The 18857-nt window shown below is 48.0% G+C and overlaps 2 protein-coding genes across 2 annotated transcripts; both read right to left on the bottom strand.

Moving 5' to 3' along the window:
* Positions 1-60: 60 nt before the first annotated feature.
* On the bottom strand, positions 61-8018 carry LOC148887638 (SH3 and cysteine-rich domain-containing protein 2-like). Its single transcript, XM_089016032.1, has 11 exons — positions 7586-8018; positions 5399-5744; positions 5234-5328; positions 3635-3719; positions 3425-3537; positions 3300-3363; positions 3153-3208; positions 2985-3064; positions 2436-2487; positions 2010-2147; positions 61-1636 (listed from the first exon to the last, which is right to left on the bottom strand). Exons 1-11 carry the CDS (start codon positions 7673-7675, stop codon positions 1538-1540), a joined length of 1218 nt encoding a protein of 405 aa, XP_088872158.1. The 5' UTR covers positions 7676-8018; the 3' UTR covers positions 61-1537.
* A 222-nt stretch (positions 8019-8240) lies between these two features.
* Positions 8241-16397, bottom strand: med1 (mediator complex subunit 1). Its single transcript, XM_089016001.1, has 16 exons — positions 16259-16397; positions 15351-15457; positions 15141-15219; positions 14996-15050; positions 14793-14925; positions 14687-14715; positions 14532-14603; positions 14368-14442; positions 14087-14250; positions 13890-14001; positions 13695-13819; positions 13438-13568; positions 13119-13320; positions 12916-13011; positions 12647-12752; positions 8241-12499 (listed from the first exon to the last, which is right to left on the bottom strand). The coding sequence occupies exons 1-16, from the start codon at positions 16374-16376 to the stop codon at positions 8740-8742; spliced, it is 5364 nt and encodes a 1787-aa protein (XP_088872127.1). The 5' UTR covers positions 16377-16397; the 3' UTR covers positions 8241-8739.
* Positions 16398-18857: the final 2460 nt, after the last annotated feature.

Raw genomic sequence — 18857 nt, 5'->3', positions numbered from 1 at the left:
CTGTATTTATTTTATAAATGACTCAAAAATATTTCAATGTACTGTTGTTTCCAAATACACACAAGAATAATTAGAGTACACGTTTGTTTGTTGGTGCCGTTGAGCATCATCTCTGGTGCCCAAAAAAATAATAGATAACAAAATTGGGTCATCATTTGAGGAATTGCGCCACAGCAGGCACACGGACTCAATGGCCTGCCAGCAGCTTTTCCGCTGCCAATGACTTTTATTGGGAGTTAATGGTATTATTTCCGCTCATTACGAGCAGGAGACTCCGCGCATCTCGGCATGGAGGCGAGGGGAAAATAAGAGTGATGGATCCTCCCAAAGTAATTTGAAGTTGCAAGACATGACACTTGAGTTAATTTTACAGTTCCTGCACGGGCTGTCAATACTGCTCGGCAAACAAACGACGACACACACAAAAAAACAGAGGGCTAATCGCACTTTATTGGGCAATGCCGAAAAAGTGATTTGGCCTGTCAATAAATGGTCCTGAGCCCAAGTATGTTCCCTGTACGTGCGCATAGACAAAACAAAGCGAGTGGTGGGGTGGGCTGTGCATAGAATAAATGGATGAAAAGTGCAAAGTGTTCACCCGACTTCACTTTTTTCCCACAATTTGCTTTGCAAGCTCCAGTGAGGAATCTGTCAAACTGACTGAGTGCACGTCAGACGTGTCACGGGAGAAACTGACCAAAGATGCAGTAGGCATGCCAATGGAAATGAAAACTAGAAGTGATGCTTTGCTATTACAGTAAAGTCTCGTTATATCGATATTCAAGGGAGTCCGAAAAAATATCGATATAACCGGGACTATCGATATATCCGACCCTGTTTGCATGTAATTTTCTCCGTGCGTGCATAGAAATAGTATCGATATAACCGGGACTATCGATATATCCGATATCGATATAACGAGACTTTACTGTATTGTGAGATCAATTAGTCGCTTATTAGTCGCTCCTCACATGGCTTAACTATTCAGAGTAGCGTGTCGCTTAAAGGCTGGCCATGTTTTATTGCTATGATGTCCTTTATTATAGTTCGCTCACAGGTAATGACGACATTCAAAACGACAAGAGGTGATTCGTGTTCCACTTTGGGGGTTCCAATGCATCTGTGATTTGACGGGAGAGTGCCATAATATTTTTCTCATGACTATCAGTTTTCTTTTTGTAATATTATCAGGAACACACATTGAATACAGCGACTGAATGTGTGACACCAAGTCTCCCCGTCGGCTCCCTACTGTTGTATCGTGCTTTCCCAGTTAGCAGGGAGGTAGCCTGACATCACTTTTGCTACATTTCCCACTTTGCGCTACATCAAAAAGTAGCCCTGAAGAAATCCAAACAAGACAAGCTGTTATTCCCTAAAAACAGCTGTTCATTTTATGTTTATCGCAGAGGGCGTTTTCAGAGGGCGTGGTAGCATTACAAAGGATGTCTCTGTCAATTTCTGCAATTTAATCAAGTACTCATATTATTATTATTATTATTATTATTATTATTATTATTATTATTATTCGCCGAAGTCATATTTCAAGCAAAATGTGCACCGGCACTAAGCCTCGCTTCTTGCCACTGCTCAGCCGCAGGAAACCGTCCGTCTCCTCATTCTTGCCCACGCAGATCTGCGGCAGGAGGATATGGAGCGACAAGGTGGGAGGGGTGGCGAACACGATTATGGGCAAGGAAAGCGGGAATAGGTACGGTTGAGTGATTTGGGCAATGAAATGGCCAAACAATGGGAATCGGATTTAGAGGAAAAGGTGGATGGGATATGTTGGGTGTTAACAGCGGTGATGAATGGGTGACGATATGGATGATGGATTGGGAGTGAGACAGGGCAGGGAAAAAAAGTGAGATTTTCTTTAATGACTTGGGCTGCTACGCGATGCAAATGTGCCATCTTCTGTCACTTCAGCACTTTCACGCATGCATTTGCATACATTGTTGTTAATGCATTCGCTGGGTGAGTGTGCGCGTGCGCGCAGGCGTGCTCACCTGGGCCTCTTTCACCATCATCTGGCCTTTGTCTCGGTTGCCGTGGAAACCAGCCATGACCTTCCACACTCGCTCGCCAGGACGTACTCGCTGCACAAAGTTGGCAGGGAAATATCCCACCTTGCTGCGGCTTTTCCCCTGTTACGAAAGCACAAAAGGCAGTCTCAGTCACCAGACACCACAAACGTGATCATTTTATCATGACTTGGTGAAGCAGCAAGTGGTTCAATTCAGTACTTTTGGTATCCTCACACCCACGGCCATTGAATTTCAAAGGCAACCCAGGCGGCTCTCAAGTCACGCCGCCTCGTCGGACTGGAGGAGGCTTGACTGATTGCACAAGTGCCTGCCCGGATGGCGTTTGCTCACAAAAGGGTAATGGGAGGAAAGAACAAAGATGACGTCAAACGCTACGTCCAGACTCACCTTCCACCAGTCCTCATTGGAGTCATCTGTGACTTTGACACGATCGCCGGGCCTGAAGAATAAACAGAAGAAGAAGAAGAAGAAGCTATTATTATTATTATTATTCCGGTTTCCATAAAATCAGGATAGAAGAGGTTCAACAGAAAAAAATACAAACTGTCAAATTGGTGGACCTTTGGCCAATAAAAATCTGTCTATTTTCGGAAGTGGGAAATAAAGTTAGGCTTCAACTGGATTGGAGAGTTGCTGCAGAACGGAGCCACTCTCGAGGGTTTGATGTGACTCTCTTCTATTCCAGAATGTGTCGCTCATAAATGTCACACGATGATTTTTAACGTACGTAACGTCACGCGCTGCTTCCTCCAGCAACTAATAAGCTCCTTTCCCTCTTCCTGCCACGCACGCCACGGAAATGTTTGTCTCCTTCCCAGGATCCCACCCCACAGGTCTCGAAGGATAGTAGTTCAAGCCACCATTATTCTGAATAATAATCAAGATGATCACTTCATACGTAAATGAATGAATAATAATGACAGTAAATGGACTGACTGTAGTTCCAAATCGTTGTTCTCCTGAGGCAAGAACTTGTAGAGAGCCACATAGGTGTGCATGGAGTGGACTTCCACACGCTTGGGAGTCGAAAAGAAGAGGAGGAAGAATAAGCGATGGAAGATGGAATAAGAGAAGAATAAGAGGCGAGGAAATCCGAAGACACACCTTTAGGCTGAGTCGCTCTTCAGATTCGGCCTTCTCACTTTCAGGAGGGGTGAGCACTGGACATGCACAGAACGATGAAGAATCAAGACAGATGTTGACATTTTGTGTATTTTTTGCGTGCATGAATGAAACACAAGCTCAACACACATCCTGGAATGGTTTCCTCTTCTGCGATTGGCTGATTCTCCGTCTTGTCTGGGAGTTTCTCACCCTGTGGGAGAAAAACCAGTTGTGGTCGTTTCGGCACATGTGCTTCACCGATGCAAAGCTACCTTATGGAAAGGCGACTCGGAGATGCTCCCGAAGCTGCAGCGACTCATCTGAGCTAGTGACGTCCCATACCGCAGGGCTTCGTACACGGGGTCCAACGTGGCGTCGTCCACCTCTGCCGGATGACAAACCATTCCGCACATTTGACATTGAATCCCCAAAACAACACCGGCGACTGTTCCGTCATAGAAGTACACTCCTCCCTCACTCACCCTGCACATCAGGAGTCTCCCGGACGACGCCCAGCGATTCAGTAGTTAGTAGAGGCGAGCTGAAGTTTCGCGTAAAGGCTCCCGTCTGAAGAGAGACCACAGGTGACAGGTAAGGTCTTACAAGAAGTCCAAGATGGCGCCCGAGCAGGCAGCCGTCAGCAAGTGCTGAACAAGAGAAGAAATGAGCATCAGCGCAGAACACCGATGCGTATGTGGAAGTGTTGCGGCTTGGAATTGAAGCGGATTTACTTGGGTCAGGAGATGTGAGACAATTTCTTTTCTACCATCTACATTCGTCTTCTTATTTTAGTTTCACGTGTGATCAAGTGCGACTAAAAATGACCACGCCATCCAAGGACGTATTGCAGAAGATCAAGCAACCCAGTGCGAGCTATATTTAGCACGAGGAATAAGACTTGAATGACAGGACGGTTTTCTCACCTTGAAGTCGTTTTGTTTTCTAATACTGGTCGCAAACGGAGAAGCCTCAACAGTGGAACCATTTGAGGTGACGTGCATGTAAAATGTATATTCTGTGTCCCTGCAGGTCATTATTTGAGGTCTCAGCAGGCTTCTCAAATGAAGCCGGCGTTCTTTACGTTAAATTAAAACCGATGCCACCACACCAAGAATACATGGCAGCTTTATTGCAGCCTGATATTAAAAACGATGACTGGCACATTGCGCTACTGAACGCGAGCATGCACCTGGGTGCGGTCACCGTTTATTTCTTGGTTTATTTTAGACCTTTGATGATCTCCAGGCCCTTTTTGTTGCCAATCGTTTTACTACGAGGACCGATAATGTGAAATCAGGTTGGGGATCGGTCCATGTCACATTTTTGTACCCAATTTTTTGCAAGAGTTCATAAAGGGGGAGAAAAAAAACTGCATAGGATGAATATTTGATATGTACGTTTCAGGCTGAAGTAGGTCATTCTCATGACTAGGTAAGCACATTTCCGCATGTGCTTGCTCACCATGAGAAGTTATGCGGATGTGCGGCTGTTTTCCGAGACGTCTAATCCTCGCTTTGATGACTGCGCAGCAATCCAAAAGGACAGTGATGACGGCTTGCTTCCGCGCCCCTCAAAGGCGACGGATTTCACACCGAATTAAGCGGAGGCCGGCTGGATGGGGGCAGATATTGATTGCTGCAGCATTGTGAGAAAACGGCGGAAAAGGAAGTGTGCAAACAATTTCAGGTGTACTCGTTTTTAATTTGTTTTTTTTTAACCTTTGCTCTCACACGCTGCTCAGTGTCTTAATCGTCTTTGCGGGCCAGCTTATATTTGCACTGAAAGGGGACTCACTGATCCTCTTTGTACGGGACAAGCCCCCCCCTTGTTAGGCTAAGCCCATCAGCCAGACTCAATGGCCGACAACTTGAGGAACCATTAAGGTGTCCAGATACCACGATTAATACTGCAATTAAATATGAGTAATTCAAAGGAAAAAATGAAATATTTGCACGCTATCGCTATAACACAGAGATTGGTGTGAAAACAAGAATCCAAATTTAGACCAGACTAGTTTTCGGCTTAGATGGGTCGCAGAGGAAGTCAAGAATGTACAAATAGGTTTCATACATTTTTCCTACCTTGCCATTGCAGGGCTGCCGGGACAGATCCGACGAGCACCACAGGTGAGCGGCCAGTTTGCAGGCTTTGCAACGCAGGCCTTGCTTGGAGTTGCCTGCATGGACATCCGCATGGCCAGTTCAATGACATGACCAGAAAATCAAACGGGTGCAAGTTGCCATTACCTTGGATCACAAGCTTGCAACGCTCGCAGCTGGTCGGTCTTCGGAAGATGTGCTCGTGGAAAATGTGAGTCTTGAGAGGCGGCGTGGACAGCGAGGGACTGACGGAGTGCGAGCGCGACCAGTCGGACAGCGACGGGTTGGGGCTGATGGCCGGCGAGAGGGCGGGCGACCGCTCATAGGCCAGGGGTGATTGGGATAAGGTGGGCGGCGACGAAGGCGAAGGCGAGGGAGCGATGATGAGTGCGCAGGGTGGTCGCGAGTCGCCGTTGCTGCGCTGGAAGAAGTTGTCCACACTTTTGCTGCGCATCACAGACTTGAAGGACAGGGAACGCTTCAGACGCTGCAGCTGAAAAAAAAAGGCAAACATGTTACCTTATACAAGTAAGCGATGGCAAAATATTGCATAAATGTGTAAATTTGGTTTAGAACCACTTAATACTCCTGCATTTAAACATGACTAGATCGCCGCCTCAACGAGTTGCGGACGAACTAAAAATTGGAAGGTTAGCATTTATGCTTGAAAGCCAAGTCGGGTGAGGGCCATTTGATTCAAGCACTGCAATCAAGCCTAGAGAGAAATGCTGACTAATGAGCCACATGCTGCTTCACTAAATCATCTTTTTAATGACAACGGTCGACGTAACGACACACACGAGTGCATTTGAACGAAAGAACACAAGGTCAGGGTGGAGGGGCTCAAGGACATGAATACATTTGCCTGAAAAGCCCGATTTTCAAAGCTCGTTTGCTGTCATTCGGGCTTTTTTTTCCCCTCTCCTTCCATCCCCATCACCCTTGGCCGCATCCCGACTGCACAAATTTGCAATCCCTTGCGAGCAGACTCCAATCGATAGGCCTTTTAAAAAATGCCCTTTTGATTGGGTTCATTGAGCGGGCCCGCACGTCTTGGCACCGGAAGCAGCGCCGCCTCTTTTCATCTTGTCACTGCCACGATAAAAGGGAGGCGATGAGGTGTGGGCTCATTTACCCCAATGTTGGATTTGTTTGAATCTAAAACAACAGTTTTGGTTGTTTTGTGGTATTTAATGAAACTGAGCAAAAGCTGCTGTTTGGATATTTATTTATTTTTATAATTTCATTTAAAGTACAGAACACCCACATCAAGGGAGATCGCGGAAAGCGCAGTGCTTGAATTTGAAATCTCCTCCGGAGGATAAAAGAGCAAAAGAAGCAGCCACAAAGCTGCCACGTGAGCACGACTTCTTGCTCCACTTGGGTCACTGCAGCCGCTTGATCGGCTGCAGTCAGCTTATTTTTGTGAGTCACTGTCGACTGCATAAAATGGAAAGTGCTTAAAGTGCTTCCTTTCTAAAACAAAAAGGAGGTAGGAGTAGTACCAAATGAAGCGACATCAATTGTTTGAAAATCCAGAAAAAGGGAAAAAATGATTTGTGCATTTAATGACTTGATTTTAACCATGAGTTTTAAATTCACTATTCACGCGGGGCTTTTTCATGCATGTCAACGGGTTGCAAAGAAGGTCCTTTGCAGGCCGTGGTGGTAGTTTGTATCCGCAGCTAATGAGGTTTGACCTTTGATTTAACACGAGACTAATCACTTTGCACGGTCAGAACCGATGAAAGTGGACCTGGCATGAAACTATGCGTGGCAGATTATAAAGACCCCGCCTGTGACGCAACGTTCCACCAACTCACATGCGAACACAGAGCAGAATGAATGATGCATTTGAATTTTACATAGATTGTTGTTCTGGGGGTGTGTGACTATAATACAAAAATGTTTTTTTTTGTATCTGGAGGCCATTTGCAAAGGACCCATGAGAAAAAATTCCATTGCTGTGATAGCAGTTTACCTTTTTTCTCCCTCCTCACTAGAGTACTACTCAATCATTAATTTCTCCCAGAATTCTTCACAGCAGCCTATTTATAGAAGCCTCAGGCAAAGACTAGTCTCTGTGCAATAAAAACAGACTGAAGAACAGGGAAGGATCTTGTCCCTAAATAAAAACAAGGTGGATGCACTGATATGATTCATTGACGGGATGCTGGAGCAAAATGAATAAAGTGTGTTTTGTTTTTGGTTAGTACCTGATACAAAGTGACCCAGGGATCGGTGCCAGTGTGTGCCAGTCAATTCATTATTGACAACAAACTGATCCCCATAACCCACCACAGAATCAAATAGGCAAAGAATGTGAGGCTTTACCTTGGACTCAGCTTGGCCAGGCGCAGTCGCCAGTGCTTTCTGGGGGTCCCGTCGCTGCGGTTCATTCTCCTTCTCGCTTATTTCCGTCATGACGACTGTAATTTACAACCCCCAGTTTTTCTCAGTCGATCAGGAGAGAAGAGTGAGGACAAATGAGGCGAAAGATGACATGACCAGGAGTCATCCAGGTTTGGCACCTTCCATCCATCCAATCCTCAGTCTGTCAAATGTATCCTTGTTGTTGACTTGAATGGGGAGGTGAGAATATAAGGTGCCTGCTGACACGTTTTAAGTCCAATTCGACGTTCAGAAACCGGTTTCTCTCTCACACACAGGTGGACCACTTTGTTGCTTCACTCTTTGACTGAAAAGCATTCCAAGCGCGCTCTATGACAGGTTTGATTTCCTCGTGAGGCACGCCTACCTCATTTCCAATTGGTCATACGGAAGGTGTGTACCGGAAGATACTTTGTTAGCTTCTTATACAACGACGCCCTCTAGTGTACAAGTAGCAGATCCAGAGTAGAGCAAAAGGCGCTTATCTCATCAATTCTCCTCTCAGTTGCTGCTACTGCCAAAAAAAAAAGATGCAGTGAGGACATTTGAACCAGTTCAAATGTTTAATGAACAAGTATCAACTTTTTTTTAAAATATACAGTCATCTTAAACACGAAAAGGTATTGTGAGACAATTTGTCAAAATGACATATTTTCTTATGAAAGAGTCAACCACTCTGTCCAAACTAGATTATTACTAAACAAAACAGCTGCACTTTTTTTTTCCTGTGTAATCACAGTCATCCTGGTCTATGGGGGGTACAAACTTCCTAAAATAGTGACTGGTATTTTTCTTCGAAGAAGTTTCTGGAACGGATGGTGGTCAAAAACCGAGGTTTGACTGTATTTATTTAGTCCGCACTCCTAATCCCAAAATAAATGGCACGTTCAAAAATCACACGTCAAAGATCTCAGGGTCTGAATAAATAGTTCTACATGTATTGAGGTAAACATGTAAATAACAAAGGACTATAATATGGAAACTTGCAAAATGAAATAAAACGCTGCATCTTCTACTGTTTATCCAAAAATAGTCACCTTTGTGTATTTCTTTTCGAGAATACCAAAAACTAAATACAGTATATCCAAAGAGTGCCATTAAAGGTTGCCAGTGAGCGCTGAGTCCATGAGGTCATCATCTTCGTTCCTGATGTACATGGGACTGGACCGCGATGGGCGCTCAGATGCGAGCAAGGACAAGGAGGACTCGGAGGCCGAGATGGGCGAACGGGACCAGCTGTCCGCCTTCATCGGATGCGACGACGGTCCGCCTGAGATCTTTTTCTTATCTTTCTCCCGTTCCCTTTCGCGCTCCCGCTTCTTCTTCTCCTTTTTATGCTTCTTGTGCTTCTCGCCGGAACCCAGCGGGACAGTGCTCATATAGTCCTGTTGAGCAGGAAGGGGTCGCGGCGTCTGGTCGTCGTCGGAGCTCGGGCTGTTCTGGTGGGACTTCTCGGCCACCGAGCTGCTACCCGACTCGCTCTCGCTGTCGTGGTTGAGCGGCGTGTGGCCGGGCGAGCGGCTGTGGCTCGGGGACGAGCGGTCGTGCTTGGGTGTGGAGCCGCTGAACAGGGGCGAGGCCTTCAGGCTGCTGATCTGAGGTCTCATGGAGTCACCGGGGCCTTCACCGCCTTTCTGCAGGGTGACTTTAGCCTTGATGCTGGGTGAGCCTCCGTCAGGTTTGCTGATGATGATCTTGGCGAGGCCGGACTGGCTCACCGCGCCCGTTTTGGGGTCCATCAGCTTTTTATCCCCGCTGGCCCCCGTTGAGACGGACACCTTTGCCTTTCCTTCTTTATCCGACCTCTCACGCTTGTAGTCTCCGCTTTGGGAGGATGCGGCGTGCTTGGTGGTCACCATGTTGGAGGCGTTGACGGGGACGTTGCCGGCCGGGGCCACCGGACCAGGCGGAACCCCGGGTGGTCCAACTTCAGAACCGTCCTCGCCCACGCCGCCCACGCTTTTCAATTTGTCAATCACCGCCGTGAGGGACGGTTTCTTGTTTCGACTGGGGGACTTTCCTTTGGCGTTTGGGTTGTTGGCATTGTTCTGGCCCGCTGCCCCACTGCCGCCGCCACCCCCACCTCCACCACTGCCACTTCCGCCACTTCCGGCGCTCCCTCCACTATATTGAGAGCCTCCAGAAAATCCCATTGAAGTGGAAGAGGTAGAGGAGCTGGAGGACGAGGACGTGGAGGTCACAGGGGTCCCACTCGTTGGCTTCTGTGAGCTCAAGCCTCCCCCGGAGGAAGACTTGGACCCTCCGGAGCCGCCACCTCCTGAGCCCATTGGGGATTTGGCCTTTGAGGAAGGCGGGGTTCCCGGTACCTGGGACTGCTGCATTTTCATGGGCGAAGACAGCTTTTCACCGGAGGTGCTGGAGCGAGAGTGAGAAGGGGAGATGTTGGGCTTGATGCTGGGATTCAGAAGCGATCCGGGAGGCTTGCCGCCTTGAGTTTTTATCTTGTTACCAGTCCCAAGTCCACTTCCACTGCTTCCGGCGCCAGAGAGTCCGTGTTTTGTGATCGGAGATGACCCCGGTTTGGCAACACCCATCGCCTGAGAAGTAGATTTCGAGTGGGAGGGCCCAGTGCTGATCCCCGTAGCGCTTGCGGACTTGGAGCTGTTACTTTGCACTAAGGAGCCTTCCTTGGATTTGATCTTCCCAGAAGAAGAATGGGAATGGTGGCTTTTGCTGCCGCCAGTGCCCCCGGTTCCGCCCGTCCCACTGGAGGCTGAGCTGCTGGACGTGTAGCCGCTATGGGAGGAGGTTTTCCCACCGGTTATGGTGCCTTTGGGGATCTGGATTGTAATCTTGGGAATAGGAGGCGTGGCGCCACCAGGCGGCGTCTGTGAGCATCCGGAACTTCCCGGAGATTTGGAGCCTCCTCCACTCAAACTCCCCCCGGAGCCAGAGCCGCCACTGGGGGGCGTGTACGGACGTCCGCCTGAACTGTGAGAGGGCGACTTGCCATCCGGGTCCAGCTTTTTTCGTTTGGGCTGCTTCTCTTTGGATTTGCCCTCACTGGATGGAGTCCTGCTACGCTTGACCTGTTTGCCTTCGGTGGACATGCTTCCCATTCCCGAAGCACTCGTCCCGCCGCTGCCATTATCGTCCTTTTGCCGCATGAGGTTCTGTTGTTTGACTTTCGACTCGCCGCTTTTGAAATCAACGCAAGCAGGCCCCAAGCCGATCATGAGGGGGCTCTGCGAGCCTCCAAAATGAGTGTCTCCCAAATCCGGAGCTTGCCCAAGAAGCGGTTTGCCAGAGCCGCTGTTGCCTCCGAAAAACATTCCCATATCAAAAGGGTCTTTCAGCGAGGGCTCCGGTGTGTTTTGCCTGTGCGGTGTGGGATTCTGGGGCGTACCCGACGGAGTATTCTGCTGACTGCTCCCGCCAAAACCCTTAACCAGATCCAGGTCTCCATCAGCGCTGGGTGAACTGTCTTCAAAGCAGTTCTGGGAGATGCCATGGCCCGAGTTCAGCAGGTCGGGGTTGAAGTCGGCCGCATCCGGGAAGAAATTAGTCGAGGATGAATCACTGGTGGGGGTGGCCGCAGCCTCTGCAATTAAGTCGGCGGCATCGGTGAAAGGGTTCTCGTTGCTGTTGGTGTTAAAAATGTCTGCCGAGTCAAACACAGCGCTGCCCTGTCCTGAGCTGGAGGAATCCCGAATCGGTGTCCCGAGCGGGCCCGCGTCGTCACCGCCACCGCCCATTGGATGCTGTCCTCCACCGCCGGTTTTCCCGCTTTGCTCCGGTAAATCCGACAAAATCTCTGTGATATCCGGTCCGATGCTGTCAGAACTGGAAAGGCGCACCATGCGCGGCGGTACGGAGCCAGCGGGGGGCTGGGCCTGGATGTGAGTCGGCGGGTAAGGCACGCTCGGGCCAGAGGGCGGCGTTCCGCATTGGCTTGGGGCCGGAGTGATGCTGTGGGGAGTGTCCAAGCCGTCACCCGGAAGATTGACGTCAAAGATGGAGTTCTGAGATGCGTCCACGTCCATCGAGAGGAGCTCGCGGTGGAAATCGTCCTCGTGCGAGACGCCGTGGTGCTGATGGTGCGACATGGAAGTCGCCTGTTGAGATTTCATGCCCAAACTACCTGCGGCCGCTCCCCCGGCGCCAGGAGTCCCAGGCAACAAGCTTCCCTTCTCTGGGACTCGTGGCCGCTTTTTCTTACCTTTCGCACTTCCTCCGGGGCATGCGGCCCCCATGCTATCCGTACGAGGTGATCCAGAGGATGAATTCTGTCGCTCCCTCGGACTGGAACCATAGAGAGCGGCAAAGTCTTGCGAAGGGTTGTCCTTCAACAAGTTCATCAGCATTGGATGATTCTTGGTATTACTAGCAGGCGATGATGTCGGCGGCGGAGTCTGGTGAGGTGGAGGCGCGTTCTGCGAGCTGGGACTTGAACCCACGCTTCCCGTGATCTGCAGAAGACTCGTCAGGATTGGATTCTGCGTCACTTTGCTATAGTCGTCCGTGTGGCCCTGCTGCTGCTGTTGTTGTTGTTGTTGTTGTTGTGCCTGCTGTGCTTGGCCAGCTTGAGTTTGGCAGTCAGCTACTTGTTTTTCATTGCGAGACATCCCAAACAGAGAGGTGATCGATCCGGTAAAATTAGGCCCGCCTGGGGGTCCTCCTCCAGTAGGGGTGCTGCCGCCGACGAGTCCCAACAGTCCCATCGGATTTGTTGCATCTCCACCCGCCATGTTGTAGGCGGGGCTGCCGGAAGGAGGCGGATTATTTTTTACCATGGTCTCCACTGTCTGAGCAATCAAAGACAGGGCCGGAGTGTCTGCCTGGATGGTCTCCGCTTTCCTGCGGATGGCCCGCATTGTCACAGGAATGGACATACACCTTTAGATAAAGGAAATAACAAAGGAAAGAACCAGTTCATTCATAGATGATTTAATGAACCAGTTATTACATTAAAAATATCAATTGAAAAAAAAACACGACACTGCGCCCAAAATAAGCTTTTCTTCACGTATCAAAAACCGTTACCTCTGGACCACTTTGGTAATGAAGTCATCCGTGCAGATCAGCGCATCTGACAGTCCTTTGTAAAGTTTGCACGAAACCTGTCTGGAGTCCAGCACGTCCATCACAACTAGAAAATAAAAAAAAGTTGTGTTTTGCTCGATGATCTTTTCTTTTGACGATCATCAACTCAAGGGGGAGATATGAGCAAGAAGAAGTAACAGGTTCAAGATCAGCATGCAGGGGAGATCAGCAAGGCTTCTGTTGAATTGTGTGGGAGTCCCGAAGCTTACCGCAGACTAACGATTCATTGACAGGATGCTGGAAGGAGACACTGAAACTCGAGTCGGTCAGGGGGCAAACCTCAAACTGCAGCAGGCCGATGCTGTCTGAAGGCCGAATTAAAATAAATAAATAAATAAAAGTGAATGAATCAAGATTCAAAACTGACCGTCTCTGATTGAAATGAAACAACCCAAAAATAAAGGTTGGCCACCTTCTTTGATGTACGTCCGCTTCACACAGCTACCAATCAAGGTGTTGTAGGCTGCCTGGTGGCGAATGATGTCCAGCAGGAGGGGCACCTGAGCTGGGTGTCGAAAAGGGATTTTGCTGACCAGGGCACCTTGCAGGGAATGACCATCCTGCACCGGGGCGTCGCCGTTCAGGAAGTAGCAGTGCTGCTGGTCTGGCAGCATCTATTCGAGCGCAGAGAAAATGTCCCCATGTCTGATTCAAATTGATTTTCTCCTCTCCATCAAGTGATTCAATCCAATTGAATCAATTGACCATGATGCGTCTGAATGCATACTTACCGAGTAGAAGTGCATGTTGTGTGAGGGCGGCTGCGTGGCTCCTCCCCCTTCCTCCGGGGTCTGAAGTTGACTCTGCACAATCAGCTGGTAGAGAGCGGAGAAGCTTGGAGGGCTTTCAAACACAGGGATGGCTGTAAAACACACAATGAATCCATGAATGAGTGTAGTAGCTGTCATCATTTTATTTGCAATGATCAAACTGTAAATTTGTGCTTGAGTTGCTCCAGAAACAAGGGCGTCATATCTCAATAATTCACCTGTAGCGTTGCCCAGTCTGTGAATGAAGGACTGAGAGAACGGCATGGGCCGATTCATCTTGAGGAAAAAACAAGCTGGCAGATCCACGCAGTTGGAGTTGGTCACCGTGGAAAAGGAAGGTGTCCTGAAAATAAATCGAAATTCAATTCATTGAAATTAAAATGGATTCGGTTTTGTAAAGGTATATTGTTTACCCCTTGTTATCCACGGGATGCGATCCAGTGATGAGCGGTGCAATGGGGAGCTTGTAAGTGTTCGCCGTTCCCTCGATGGTGACGGAAACACTCACGCCCAGCGAGGGGGCGACTGTTGAACACAGTCAATTTTTTCAAGCGGAAAAAAAAAAAGAAAAAGTGAAGCTGACTGCAAACATCCTCCGCTGGTTTTTTACCGTTGCCGTCTGTTAAGTTGCCGTGCACGCCCATTCCCTCCTCGAAAATGTCATACGGCGACACGTAACACTGAAGGGTGACAAGATGGCCGCCGCTCCTCGCTGTCAGCAGGCCCACGTTGCCGTGCAGGATGGTCTCCACGGCGTTGGCGTTGGTTGCCAGCCTATGGGCGGACAGATCAATTTTTCAACAAGGAAATCATTCAATGAGGAGATGCCCAATGCAAATCACATTTTCCAGCAATTTCCCTGATCTATGCAACTAAGGCAGGAAAACTGACCGAAACATGTGCAGCATCTTGGTGAGATCCAGCTCCAGGGACTGCAATGCAATATACATCTTTGTTTTTAGTTTACTGCAAGGCAAAAAAATATATATACATGTCAAGATGGAAGACGACACTGGGAGGAGTTAAAAGAAAAATAGAGACATTCCAAAACGCACTTGTCTCCAGGCAGCTTATACAGGTCAACCAGTCCCTTAAGATGCTTGGAAAACTCCTCAAAGTTCTTCTCCCTTGTTCGAAAAAAAAAAAAAAAAACCCACAGATGAAATGAGCATATTTGTTCATTTACAACAGTGGTACATTCTTCGCTCACCTTAAATGTTGAATCAATTCGGGGCAGCTCTGTTGAATAACAAAAACATTAATTTTGATAAGGTAGCATCTTCAAGAATTAGTTTAGGCGTTGGGATCAGCCTTACTGTCGGGTTTTCTCCTTGATGAGCTACTTTGACGTCCACAAGCTGTCCAGTGCCATCCAGTTGCACCTCCACGTAAAACATATCCGAAGTGATGTAGCATTCCGTTCCGGATGGACTCAGATGTGACCCCAGCCTGGAAAAAAAAGAGCCAAAAACAATTGGAATACATTTCCTGTATATACATGTAAAATATGAACACTCACATGTTTTGTCTCGCTATGGACTCCAGACGATCTGTCATGGAAGGCAAAGATGAAACTGAAAAAAAAGGGAAACAGAATTCGTTAATATTGTTGACTACAGACTGTTCGGGTTTTTAAAGATGCTCTGAAGAGGTGTTGGTCTCACCTTTAAGTGCCCTCTGAAGGGTTTCCAAACAGGTGAGCAACAGCTGGTGACTGGCGGCGTTCATCATCCCTCGTTTCTCCTACAGAGCAAGCAAGACAACGTCATACACATGTTTTTGTCATTGTAAATGCAGTTACTGCACACTTTCAAACGAAGGCACTACTCTTATTCCGTAAGAAAAGGAATACTAAAAATAAGACGGTGTCTCACCATGGCTTGACGCACCACCTTGCTGGTCTCCTGCCATGGGCGGGCCGCGTTGTGTTTGGCATGAAGCCTCTCCAGCAAAGCAACCATGCGACTCTGCTTCTCCGACTCTGGAAAACAGACACGGCGCTATAACATTTGCATGGGTAATTTGTCCATGATAAGGCCAGGAAATTGAAAAATGTGCACATTTAGCTGTGGCGCATCGGGTCGTTCAGAAAATCATTTGCCATTGAAAGACCTGCCATTTGCCATTGAAAGACCTGATTGTCCAGCACTATACCAAATATATGATAGAAATTATGTACCATCTTAATTTTTTTGGTGGGACAAACTTTACCAACAAACAAAAAACATCTTCTTCTTTCCCTTTCGGCTTTTCCCTTCAAGGGGTCGCCACAGCGAATCAGTGTCCTCCATCTTCAGAGGTTTGATTCGCATGTTTGTTTTGGCCAAGCTTTTACGTCGGATGCCCTTCCTGACACAACCCTCTGTATTTATCCGGGCTTGGGACCGGCACAAGAAGACTTATGTCCCCTTGTGGCTACAGAACAAGCAACTCGCTCAGTAAAGGGCTCCCAAACACAAAATTGTCAGTGACACAGCAACAATCAATAAAGCAAAAGTATACTCACCATTTGACACTGTCATAAAATCAATGCATGAATTACTATTGACAGTCTTACAATGTTACAACATAACAAAGAAGCATCTTGTCCACGCGGGCTTGTAATACATAGAGGAACTATAATTAATGCTTCCGCTTCATTGCACACGATTAAAAAAGATATACTGCATAAAACAGAGACTAAATAATATGGTAGCTTCATGTTAGCCTTCGCTCGATAGCTTAGCCAAACTAATTAAAGGGGTATGGCAGAAGGGTGTGCCTGACAATAAATCACTCTCACCGGTCACCTCTTCGGTTTTCACCCGCTCCACGTGAGACAGAGCCCCTGCCGGAGTTATCGGGACCGAAAGTTCAGAAGCAGGACTGTTCTGAATCAGTCCTGCAGGCACCGCCGCCATTGTGTTGATTTCGCAATTCGACTCCAGGCCGGATGTTTTCCCTACAACTTCCGGTCCCTTGCTTCCTTCCGTACTTTCCCGTAATGCTAGTACTAAACGCGCAAGCACTTTTGGGCATGTACTTACAGTACAAATGTATTGTTATTTAATGATGTTGTAGACAAGTGGTAAGGCATTAATTGTTCTAGCATCTTTAATCCCAAACCAATATTATGCTGCAATTAAATTCAAATTATATACATACTTTTATTTCCATTATAATTCAATTTTAATACTATACTGTACACTAAAACAAAGTTGCTGGTGCAAATAAAGAAGGGCAGCTGCAGACTGTTCTTGCTCCTTTTAATCCGCAGTATCAAAGGAAAGTCAAATTTAACGTAGCCGTTTGCTCTAGGTGGCGCCCGATTAACACAAAACAGCCATCCCTATTTGGTGCAGGTTTCCCTCCACCATGACCCCTGGACCATCTCATCCATCGACCCGTGGTGATGAGCACCACCTTTTAACAATGTCTTTTTTTCTCCTTTTTTTTGTGACGGGATTGTAATTAAGCAAGCGGATGAGAAGACGTGGGCAGGGTGCACCTGAGCCCAGTTGAGCAGCTGAGCCGGTGCCAGCCGACGTGCTTACGACTCTCCCGGGACGCTTTTGCCACCACCCATTAGGACCTGCCTGTCAGACGACGCACCGTGCCAACAGTAAACCCACGCTTATTTGAAACCAACCCTCTCTTAAGACCCTAACCCCAGCTTTAAGCCACATTTGGAAACCCCAACAAAGGCTTGAAACCCCAATTTAAAACCCGCACAAACCAATATGCGAAGCAGGGAAAAAAGGACACTGTATCAATCCACCCTGCCAGTCATAAAGACAAAAAGGTCTTTGTTCATAATCAACATTTTATGCAGCATGAGTACTTGGTATTGGTATTGAGGAGTGCTCCGGAGTGATTATTCATACTGGTATCGGTCTATAAAAAGGTGGTAGAAGATCCTTACTTCTTACCATATTTTAAAAACACAAGATTTGCTTGAAACCCTGGCGGAATCCGTGAACCGATTGGCATTACGTGAAGCCATCTTTCCACATCTCAGCCGCGAGGGCCCCAACGCCGCAGTCGAAAGCCACCAGGGGGGAAAAGGAGGTTCTCTTTTGTAATTGATGTGCCCCAGCAGAGCTGCAATTGGCACAGGAATGACGCGGCGGCGAGTTGCGGTGCCAACAGAAGAGGACTGGAAGGCCGACGGAGGAGTGAAGGCGGTGCCCATCAATCAGACTCCAGTTCACCTCAGTGTGCCAAACCAAAGGGGGGGACGGGCACGTGCCGGGACCCTAACTCGCTCTTCTCTGTGCCAAGGGATGAAGGGTGGCGCAGGGATGGAGATTGGCACCAGCCCGGACTAATCCACCGGGTGCAACTGCACCACCAGGATTTAGTCCAGTTCAATTGCCGATGCTGGTTTGCATCCAAGTTCATTTTTGGATGCAACCGCCATAGTTTGAGATTTGAAGCTGACTCGGTACAATGAGCATGTCTTGAAGTCGTGATTTTTAAACCTGCTTGAGTTTAAAAATCCCAACTTGATCCAGTTTTTGGTGCAGGGGTCACCAAATGCTACTTACCTCGTGCCTGCCGTATGAAACAGAGTATGTATTTTTTTTAAAGCTTTGTGAATGTGCCTCTTTCACTCTCCATGAAAGTTGGACATGAACGAGGAGCCCGAGGCCTGGACACGGTCCAGAAAGCAGTGCGGTATTATGAGGGAGGGAGTATAAGGGGGGTACGCTTTCTGCTTCCGTAGCGCCGTGTGCCTTGAACTGTAAGGGCAGATGGGAAGAGGAAGCGGGAAGATGGGGAGGAAAGGAGACGAGAAGGAGGAGGTGGGGAAGGGTGGGATGGGGTGGGGGTGCCCCTGTAGGACCATTTGCGACGAGGCTCATTTGCACGGCGCCACTTAATTGGCTAAAACAATTAATTAATGTGTTGGAAAGTTGGCAGCAAAAGTTCATTTAAAAGGGTTTTAATATGCAATTAGGGAGAAGGCGGCGAGCGAGGGAGGAAGCATGCGCAGGAAACAGAGAGGATGAGAATGTCGTTTTTTTTTTGGGGGGGGGGGGGGTAGTGCAGAATATTTTGGGGGAAAATGGGCATTGGGAGTTTGAAGTTGACGCATTTAAAAGGAGTTTCCTGTTGTGAGCATGTGAATTTAAGACACATCATGCACCCCCCCACAAAATAAAAACAACAACAATAACCTCCCCCCTGCCGTTTTTTTCCCTCTCAACCGCGTGAAACATCGCATGACTAATGAGCGGAGCAGGTTGAAATCCTGGGGAAGATGTCCTTGGAAGACGAATGCATTTTCAGCAGAATAATTAACTTAATTAACAAATCTCCATGCATATTCATCAGCCTATTAATGTCTCCTCGGTGCTGCTTGATGAGCGGTGGGGTAATAACCGCCTCATTTGCATAGA

This window comes from Hippocampus bargibanti, linkage group LG15, assembly GCF_051943395.1.
Source record: "Hippocampus bargibanti isolate YZ-2025 linkage group LG15, ASM5194339v1, whole genome shotgun sequence".
In the NCBI taxonomy this organism is placed as follows: Eukaryota; Metazoa; Chordata; class Actinopteri; order Syngnathiformes; family Syngnathidae; genus Hippocampus; species Hippocampus bargibanti.
This window is presented reverse-complemented; position numbering and strand designations above follow the sequence as displayed.